The sequence below is a fragment of the Calidris pugnax genome, unplaced genomic scaffold (assembly GCF_001431845.1).
Source record: "Calidris pugnax isolate Ruff unplaced genomic scaffold, ASM143184v1 scaffold281, whole genome shotgun sequence".
NCBI classification, from domain to species: domain Eukaryota; kingdom Metazoa; phylum Chordata; class Aves; order Charadriiformes; family Scolopacidae; genus Calidris; species Calidris pugnax.
In genome coordinates this window covers 1,549,968-1,560,234 of record NW_015091028.1, presented here as the reverse complement: position 1 = coordinate 1,560,234, position 10,267 = coordinate 1,549,968, and the positions used below count along the sequence as shown (strand labels likewise).

Sequence of the window (10,267 nt, the reverse complement as noted above, 5' to 3'; positions counted from 1 at the left end):
ATAAAAAAAATAAAAGAATAAAAAGGGTTTTTTTAAAATTTTTTTTTTTTTTTTTTTTTTTAAATCTCCCAGAAAATATACTGAACAAAGCTGTTACTCAGACGTACTTCCCCACCTCCCAGACATTATTTCCAGCTGTTTCACTAAAATTATGCCAGTGTCTCCAGTCCATTAGTCATATGCAGAGACTCATTAAGAAGTTCTTAGAGTAGGCAGTACAAAAACAGTGCCCAACTTCAGAATATTGCTGTCATCAAAACAGGTAAAGAAACATTGAGTCTGCCTTAAGAGGGAAGCTACATAAAAAGATTCGGGCAGAAGGATATGAAAGTAAAACTAGGAAAGCCATTTTTACGAGTAACATACATACATGGTGGTATAGAAATAGTAAGAGAATTCCAAAGCTTTTCACAGACATACATGCACAGATGAAATAAAGCCACCTGAGGGAAACATAGAAATATTAAAGTTGAGCAGAAAGAATACAGCAACCAACTGGAACTGCAGAAAAGAAGTAGAAAAGAAGCCAGTTGCTCTAACAATTACCTAAAACAGCCCCCAGAGTAATTTGGGAAGAGGAACAATTTGCCTCCATAGAGAGAAGGAAGAATCAGAATCAATGAAGTAACCCTAGTGCTTCAGCTCTACCATTCAGAGTTAAGACATGTTGTGTTAGAAGTGTGACCAATTATTAATTCTCCCTTTTTCACCAAGTACTTTAGAACAGAATTGCCATCAATGATAGGTTTCAGTGGAACATCTATGACACTGGACACTGCACCAGAAGAAGATGCAGTGATTGCTATAAACGTAGATGTAGTTACAGAATTGGTTCTCTCTAGGAAATGTCATACTACAAAAAAAGCCAAAATACATCTTAGAACAACAGGTGAAACGCTTCCAAGACTTTTTCCCTTCTTGCCCTTGCCATGGTTTAACTAAATCTGTAGATTCTATAAAGTAACTGCAATATGTGACCAGTGAAGCAGGTTCTCAGAAAGCTCAATTTTAAAACAGAGCACTTTTAAATCTTAGTTTAAATAATCGATTCCTGTGTTCTAATTTGCTTATACCGACACTCCCAATCAATATGCTTGCAAGATAATAATTTGAATTGGTTTCTAAATTCAGTTCCTCTCGATGACAGCCATTAGAGATCTCATTTTGCAAATGTTTCTTTAATATCCTCTTACATAAACACCTCAGCAAAGTTCTAGCCCCAAATAGCAGCCACAGACCAGAAGAGCCAAACTGTATCGAACTCCAAGCTGCGCATCATGGGAACATTTGTGTTATTTTTACAAAGGCCAAAAAAGAATGGAGGGATTGCTTTTGTCAATTGTTATCAGACTCCACAGAGTCCCACTTCTTCCCAGATCTGCTGATAAAGGCACTTCAGCCTCACGGAACTGCATCCAGAGGCTTCTCTCCAACTCAACATATTAAGGACCTGGCTCTCTGCAGGAAAATGCTTCACTGGCTCTGCCAGCTTCAAGACTGCCAGTTCCTCCAGGTCATCCTTAACATCAGCCTCAACCCAGAATCCTCCAGCAGCACCAGAATTCTTAACACCACTTAACATTCCAGTTTTATTACACTCAAGCTTTTGTCACATTAAGACACTGAACCAAGAGCCTGATACTGAATCCCCAATTCAGGACTAGCACAATTTAATCTAACACAGCGTAAGAAAGCACCAGCAGAGGTGTGAAAAGAATGAGCTGGAAACATCACTACTAATTCAGAGGTAAGCTTTAAAAGTAGCCACAAACCCCATGAAGGTACCTTTGGCCTCGTGTCAACAACATACATGAAGGGGCTCCCAGGGTTGGCTTCTCTGATGGCCTGCAGCATCTGTTCATCCTCCAGACAGCGGGCGCTGAACCCGGCGAGGGGCTGGCTGCAGCGGCATATGGCAGCCTGCAACACACAGCAACTCACATTTCACTGCTTCCAGGTCGCCTCTGCTGCACTGCCCCAAAGAATCCACCAGGATTAGGTGTCCTATTCTCTTTGACTGAAAAATTCCTACTTCAATGGCCATACACAAATACCACTGGGATAATCCACAAAGCTAGAAGTTTGGGAATCTTAAAGCAGTGAGGCTAAGGAGCCCTGCTGCAAATTTCATTGCTGTGTCCTCAAACCCACTGTACTCTGCCTGATGGTCAGTATCCCAAATGTTAGCATTTCTCATGTTTTCTACTTGGTTTCTATTTTTCTTTTCCACAACTTTACTTATCGGTTGTTACCGTTCCAGGCTCAGAACTGCATGGCACATGCTTTAGGGAAACGTCAGAAGCTGCCAGTACAACTCCATTCAGTTGCCCAGGTCAAGTCATGCTTCCTCAGGAAAACAACAATTTGACTGTGACAGCAATTTCCCAACATCTGCATCTAAACTAGTGCTGAGACAGCAAAGTTAAAAATTTACATTCTGGTCTTCAGTGGAAAAAAAAAAACCTGAAACCTTCGCTTATTCCAAGCTCGTGGGGGTTTATTTCAGGGTGGTTTCCTCCTCTTCAATACTAAGAAAATCTAGCTAAGTTAACACTTATCTTCTTAAAGCTTTGATCAATATAGCTAAACAGTAGATTAAGAAAAAAAAAAATAGGAGGCACTGCTGAAAGCTGATTTAAAAAAAAATATCCAGACAGGAATCTTACAAGGTCCATGCTTTTTGCACAGCTCTGGATGCATCCCAAGCGTTTGTCTTCAGCTTATTCTGCGACTCAGAACAAACCAATATTAAAGCCATCAAGAGAAGCACAGTTCTCAAACATGGATTTAATACACTCTAATAATTAGCTTGTTCTCTCCTTTCACTAAAAGGGGACTGGACAAAGAGGGGAACCCTTACTCCCCACAAAAACAGAAGAGATTGAATAACTAACATTGTTTTCTTTATACAAGTAGGAAAGCACCGGAATCCGCCCTCTGCTCCTGAACCTTGAGCTTCCGATCACCACTGCCTTATTAGCGGCTCGAGGCACCACTATTTCTGGGGGATAGGTGTTGCAAACCTAAAGCAAGAAGAGAGGGGAAAAAAAAAAATCCAGATATTACTACTTAGCAATTCCAACTTCATGAAAAATTCATCTTTAGCTTATGATCTAGCATTTATACACAACAGGAAGAGACTGTTTGCCGGAGTGTATCTCATACAGTCCACATGTAGTTTCATGCCATTAAGATGCATTTAGAAGAACAACACAGGAACGGTGCAAAATAAAACAATGTGGTGAAGGAAACAATTTTGCAATTGAATCCACAACAAATGGACCACACGGGACGCAATCCATACTAAAAGGCAGCTCTTTAAATCCATACATTTTATGAAAGTTTCTGATTTGTCACAAAAAGAGAAATTAAGAACAACTATATTTAAAGAGTTCCCTCTAAATCTTATTGAAATGAGCTTCCAGCAATCAGGTGGCATCCACAGAGACCAGCTTTATCCTTTTTCCTCAAGCAAGTACAGTATTTTCAGCACAAACTTCAGAGATAAGCTGTTCTTCAAGTCTGGCTTTACTTTAGGCTTGACAATTTTCAAACATAAATTGGAAAACCTGAGGAAATGATAAACCACTGGCATTTGAGAGTTATACACCAGCAAGTAAAGCTTCGAAGTGATTAATGATTTTAGACGCCCACATTCAGGTGCCCTAAATCAGCTAATGGAAAGAGCACCTCTCACTTCCTATCTCAATGCAGGCATCCAAAGATACAGTCATTTAAAACCACCAGTCCCTTCTGACAGCACAGGCTTCTGTTTTTATATCCCAAAACATAAAAGTAAAGAAGCCTAGTGGGGGAAGGAAGAGGAGAGCAGGGGAAAGGGATTCAAGAATATATCAGTGTCTTCCTCATAGTTGTTTGCTTTGTTATTTAGACAGAAAGGTGTGACTGTACACAGAAGAAATAAAGAGGGAAATAATACAAAGTAGGAGTTTGAGTAAGCTTGTTGAAAAACGCTTTCATTTAACGCTGTTTAGATTCAACTTTCATTTAATGCTGTTTAGATCTTTACAGGGGAGAAAGGAGAAAAAGTGGCAACACCCACTTAGGACCGAAATGACTGAGACCTTATTTCGCAAAAGATCCAACCAAGCAAGGAAAAAAACAAACTTCTGTTTTCTGTTACTGTTTTTTCTTTCCTCACCTGGTCCCTTTCCACTCTCCCTCACTCCCCACCAAGCCAAACTCCTGGCCCTTCACTACTCTAAGCAAGATTTATCTCTCTTCTACACATCTGTCACCAGCCTGGTGGGACAAGGCTTGGAAACACCAAAAGCAGCTAAGGATACTTCAGGTTTTTCATAACAGATGGTATGACTTTCCTTTAGAAAAACAAGTATCTGGTACTTTGCCAAGGGGATCAAAGCAAAGCAAGGTGACTCTGCAGCTCTGCTCTGTTCTTCCATAGCTTCATTATCTGCAACTTCACATCAAGACGCATCGATGCTGCTTCGATTAAAGCCAACTGAGCCCATTCCTCCCAAGAGGCATCACTTCTGCTGCAGTAGAAGGACTGCTGTATGTCATTAATAACAAAGAGATACTGCATAAGATGGCTACCTTGGGTGAGAATTACCTCATAGTCCTTATTAACATCCGTTATTTCCCAGTAGTCGTTTGGAATTCCCATACGCTGGTAATCTACTTTTAAGTCAATCAGCTTCCATCCGATCTCCCGGTTCTCTTTAGACATTTTAGGATTATAAGAGAAAGCATAAAGTTCTTCAGGTTTCACTGGGAAGAAGAAAGAAAAAAAAAAAATTAACCAGTTAGAGAGAGGTACAAAGACACAGAGGGAGGTCAACACTTCCTCCTAAAGGCCATCTTTTGGATGTGTGCAAGAGAATGTGCTGCAGGTGCACAACTGATACGAGGCTGAAATAAATTACTCAGCCAAGAAAGACCAGGAGACATAAAAATCATTTACTACAGAAGCTGAAGGGCTATGCCACTGCACTGCAGAGTTGGCTACATTGTAATAATTGCTATTTTCCTTATGCTGCTGCCTCCTCAAAGATCAGATGCATGAAGTTTTCTTTTATCACTTTGCACACTTCACTACTCTAAGCAAACTTAGACTGATTCTCACTTCTTAAAAAGAAAAAAAGAACGGAGTACTACATTGAGAGATTTTAAATATCTGTACACTTCTATCTCACATTTACAGTTTTTAGTTCGGAGTAGCACCGAGTGCCAACAATCCATACAGAAATTCTCAGGAATTTCCAACACTCAGTTCCCACACGCAGAGAGATACACTACAACACTTTGTTAGAATTAAAGCTTTGAAGCAGTGATTTTTCCCAAACAAATGATTTCCTACTGAATTCACTGCAATGTCAGACAAGTACAGGCATGTCAGACAAGATTTATACCGTAAGAATTAAGCCATAAATGAAAATTTATATTAAAAGATATATTCTGTGTGAAGAGTTCCTAAACCAGCTCTTGCACACCTGTAAGTTCATTGTTCAACAGTGAGTCCTGAGCCACATGGAAAATTTGATCAATGTCTTGAATATTACTGTCAGCCCAACAAAAGCTTCAGGCTGTGTCTGACAAATGGTAATTTCTTCCTCCCTCCATCTCCACCATCCCAATTTCCTTCCCTCTCTTCATAAAATGCAAATCCAACCAATAACTCATTCAGCTGATTCCCAAAGGCAGCAAGAGCTCCAGAGACAGAGTGAAACCTGTCGGAGTCTGATAAAGCCGCCGGGTTCCCAGCCAGGTAACCCACAGTTGCCAATCATACCTGTACTAATCAGAAATAATTATATGCTCTGCCAAAAAAAAAAAAAAAAAGCTGAAGGAAGCACACATACAGACATTTTAAAACAACAAAAGAGAACTGTTAAAATCCGTAAATAGAACACAAGAAAGAGCTACAGCGTATCAGACAAATAACCACAAGACAAAAGAAGCTGATGTAATCCCTGCAGTGACAGCTCCCACGCTTCAAGGCGCTACATAAGTCTCTAATTTTCTAAACTGAAAGAACAGTGACAGCTTTTAAACCTAACACCAGAAACTTGCCAGATACAGCACCAGAATTACAACTTCAGAACTAAGAGAATTCCAAAGCTCAGAGCACAGGGGAGATGCTGGGAATAGACACAGGCCTTAATATCAGTCAAAAAACCTCCAGACTCAGCAAAACCCATTTCCACTCCAGCATTTCAAGTCCCATGTGACGGCCAGCATGGAGCAGACTGGTGCTGTCAATTAGACTAGTGACATAATTAAAAAAAATCTATTATAAATGGCATCCTTCTAATAATGGCAAACTCCAAAACTCAGTGAAGGAGCATCCCAAACCCAGAAGCTGCCACAGACAAAGCCAGGTAGGAAACCAGATGGAATGCTGTCCTGCGGGAAGAACGAGGAGCCTGGAGATTCATCTCCAATGAGACTGAAAAGCCAAAGCCTGAAGAGACCATGGGCTTTTGAGGATGTTTTACTCACACTCATTTTTAAGAGTGACCCCACGTCAGGGCAGCCAGGCTGAAGCACAGGTTTTCACAACTGAGAGAGAAGACAAATGCTGAAGAACAGCCTGAACCTGCTACTGAGCAACAAATGGAAGGTGCCAGCGTTTAAAGCTTTCTTTGTGGGATCAACTGGAAAGGGCAGAACTACACACAGGCAACAGGTAAGTCACAGGAATGACTGACAATGGCCAGGTCCATACCATGTCACATCCCATGACGTGACACTTACACAGGAAAAAAGCCTGAGATGCCACAGACAGACTCAGTCAGGCAAATTAATTTCGCACCAGTCCTCAGAAGTTCCTCGCGGGAGACCAGCTCATTCCCCCAAGCACAAAAGATCTGTTTAGTTTGGAAGTGGGACAGCACTCTGCTTCTGAGCAAACCCACACAGACTGTCTCTGGTGGTGGAAACCAATTCTGATTTCACATCCTTGGGGAGGGCCTCTTGATCAGGGAGGGGAGGCACAGGAGGAGAGGGAATGGCTTTAAACTGAAAGAGAGGAGATCGAGATAAGATCTGGGGAAGAACTTCTTTGCTGTGAGGGTGGTGAGAGCCCGGCCCAGGTTGGCCAGAGAAGCTGTGGCTGCCCCATCCCTGGAGGGGTTCAAGGCCAGGTTGGAGGGGGCTTGGAGCAACCTGGTCTGGTGGGAGGTGTCCCTGCCCAGGGCAGGGGCTGGCACTGCATGGGCTTTAAGGTCCCTTCCAGCTTTAACCATCCCATGATCCTCCCTCTACCATACCCACACCAACACTCTGGAAAAGCTTTCTCCAGCACTCAGATGACCCTCCCAGCTTAAAGCCTTTCAACAATTTGCAAAACAGACTCCTGTCCATCCCAAATACCTGGTTGGGAAAGTTTAAGCAAGGAGGTATAGACTTCGTGACAGTCACGTTCCTGCCCGATGACAAAGTGAGCCACGTGGAAGTTCTTGCAGTGGATGAGGAGCGGGTACCCAGCCGTGGCCAGAGGCAGCTTTTCTACAGTTGCAATATGGTGATGCAGAATCTGAAAAACAGGAAATAAACAACATTTTTCAGAAGCCACTGATAAGGTCGGGAGCAGTACAAGCAGATATTAAAGTTTTTGCAATGCTACCAGTTATTTATGCTTACCACATCTAACTAGCAGCAGAAAATGAGTTTATTTGTGATATTTATCAAACAAATACAATAAACATCCAGACTGTGTGCCCAAAGGCAAAGTAAAAGCAAGACTGAAAAACACAGATGTGTATGAATTATTTTTAGAGACTGATGCACAGCTTGGTTTACCTGGTTCACTTTGCTTTCCACATACACAATATATTTTGTCATTCCCTTTTTACTTTAGAATAAAAAAAGTTAGTTTCAGTGCTAATTTTGCACTGCTAAAAGCTGTAAATTCAGGTTTGGTGGCTTGGTATATTGAGTTTGAGATAGGAAACGAGACGTGTTTTATGTTCCTGGAACTTACAGTAATTCAGTAAGTGACCTCTATCAAGTCGCATTGTATTCATTTCCTTCCACAAGAGCTGTTTCTGTTAAGCAATTGGCATCAAAATGGTATAAAAGACCATTACGACTTTGGAACTCCTTTCATTTTGGATATAGGATATAAAGCCATTTTTAAACCTGTGTTTAAACGGAGTCCAGGTATCACAACATACCCATGTTTCTTTTCTGACTTCAGCAGAAGCTTCAACATAGATGAGGTGGGTGGCTGTCAGGTACAACGTCCCATTTGCTGCCTTCCTATTCATATAGCGATCTAGTAATTTCACATTTTCAACCTGCAACATAACAAAGAGTATGAAAAAATGAATTTAACTTCAGTCAAGGAAACATCCAAGCACTTGTTGAACCACAATCATTTAACTTCTAATATACAACTCAGGAAATAAGACAGAAAAATATATGAGTTAAAGTCTCCCCTGAAACACTATGAATTCAATTATTTCTCCAGCAATCAAAGCCAAAAAGGTTAAACAAACAGCCAAGGTTTAGCACCAGTGTGAGTAACAGGATTACTGGGTTTTTGCCAAGATGATCACAGTTTATTACCACGCAAGGCCGCAATAATAAGACAAATAGGACAAATAATAAGACAAAGAACTGCAGAAGAAACGACTGTTCACGTTTAGTATAATCAAAGTATTGCTCTGGAAAAAAAGCCCTCTCCAGTCTGACCTTCAGCTGCTCAGTCACTAGAAAAAAGTATTAGTAGCTACTTTTTGTAACACACTTCCTAGGCATGGAAGAGCATTTCATAAAATGCACTATAAAATAAAAACAATTTTAAAAACCATCAGCACAGACATAATAAAGTATTTTATGTTATTTGATTTTCTCCTGGCTTATTTGCTTCTTAATGAAGATAGATGGAATTTTTCTTTCATCGTTAAGCAAAAATAATGGAGGAAAAAACCCAACAGAACTGGGAGAACAATGAAAACAAACAGTGTAACAGTATATGATAAATTACTTCTGGGTATTGAATATGTAAGCTTCCTTACAGAATCAGTGGTCTGAGACAGAAAACATCAGCAAAGAAATTTGAAGCACAGAGGTCTTGGCTGTATGTCTTCTTAGAATGTCCTATTTTGCAGCACATATAATTATTATACTTAGAATTGCCCTTTATTCAGGCCACTAGAGACAAACAGGCCCAGCAAAGCACCTCCAGCAACCCGGGTAAGGAGCATCCCCAAAATAATATCCTACAGAATAAGGCAAAACAGAATACAGCAACCTTCATGGGATTAAAAAAATGAAATAAAAAAATCGCAGACAGTTGCCTGAAGTAAATACAGGTTTTTTTCAGCTGTCGTGAGCACAGCATTCCCAGGGCTCCTGTTACACTTTATTCAACTGAAAAGGCTCATTTTGGTTCACTTTTTTGGCCTGAGGAAATCTCCCCACTTTGACACAAAGTTTACAAGAATCGTACCCTTAATACCTTTAGATCAGTACCCTTACTAAAAATTCCCTTTCCAACAAGGCGATGCAGAAATAAATACTTAAACACCACGTCAAGCAGGTTTAAGCCTTCCAGACTTATCCGTGACCCGTCTGAGAGGTGCAAGAGGCAGTCACGGATAAGTAAGCCTTGCAGGAAAGCTAAGGTAGCTCGTTTACTGAAATTAATCATCTTAAAATAAACAAATAAAAACAAAAAAGCCCTTGTAAGCAGGGCCCTGACAACAGCCCGGCCGCCCCCAGAGGGGCTTCACCTCAGGTGTCCGGCGGGGAGGCCCCAGAGCAGGGCGGCGAGCGGAGCCCCACAGCCCCAGTCGGAGGACCCCGATGAGATGGCGACTGACTCCCGGGGCAACACGGCACAGCCCCTTACCTTTGGGGTGGTGATGTGCTCCATGGCGGCACCTCCCGCCTCAGCTCAGCACGCCCGGCCTCCGCGCCGCCATTTGCAGGGGGCAGCGCCCGGCCCCCGCCACAAACCTCGCGAGAGGCGGGCGGGGCGGTGCCGCCGCCGCCATCTTGAGTGAGGGCAGGGCGATGGCGGGCATCGAGGGTGTTTTGGGGGCGTCGTGCTTCTGTCGCCATGTCCCCGTGTCCCAGAGCCCCGGGGCTGGTCCGGGAGGGCGGTGGGGAGCTCGCCATCCTCCACAGTCCTGAGCTGAGCCCCAGAGAGGCCTCTCTGTCCTGTTGGGGCCCACCGCCTCCAGGCCCCCTGCCAGCCCTCCTGCCTGGTACAGGTGTACACGAAGCTCCTGGAGAATATTTCAGGGAAAAAAACCCAACCAACCACTTTTTATTC

General features: G+C 42.3%; 1 protein-coding gene across 2 annotated transcripts in view; it reads right to left on the bottom strand.

Annotated features, from left to right (window-relative positions):
• The window catches only part of LOC106896234 (myotubularin-related protein 8), a 24,305-nt gene extending 14,371 nt beyond the window's left edge, over window positions 1-9,934 (bottom strand). For both annotated transcript variants that reach the window (XM_014956039.1, XM_014956037.1), the window contains exons 1-6: window positions 9,842-9,934; window positions 8,160-8,282; window positions 7,357-7,519; window positions 4,595-4,752; window positions 2,895-3,023; window positions 1,786-1,920 (exon numbers count right to left, since the gene is read on the bottom strand). In XM_014956039.1, the coding sequence (XP_014811525.1) occupies window positions 1,786-1,920; window positions 2,895-3,023; window positions 4,595-4,752; window positions 7,357-7,519; window positions 8,160-8,282; window positions 9,842-9,865 (732 nt within the window). In that variant the 5' untranslated portion in view covers window positions 9,866-9,934. The remainder of the gene's footprint in view (window positions 1-1,785; window positions 1,921-2,894; window positions 3,024-4,594; window positions 4,753-7,356; window positions 7,520-8,159; window positions 8,283-9,841) is intronic.
• Between the last annotated feature and the right edge of the window lie 333 nt (window positions 9,935-10,267).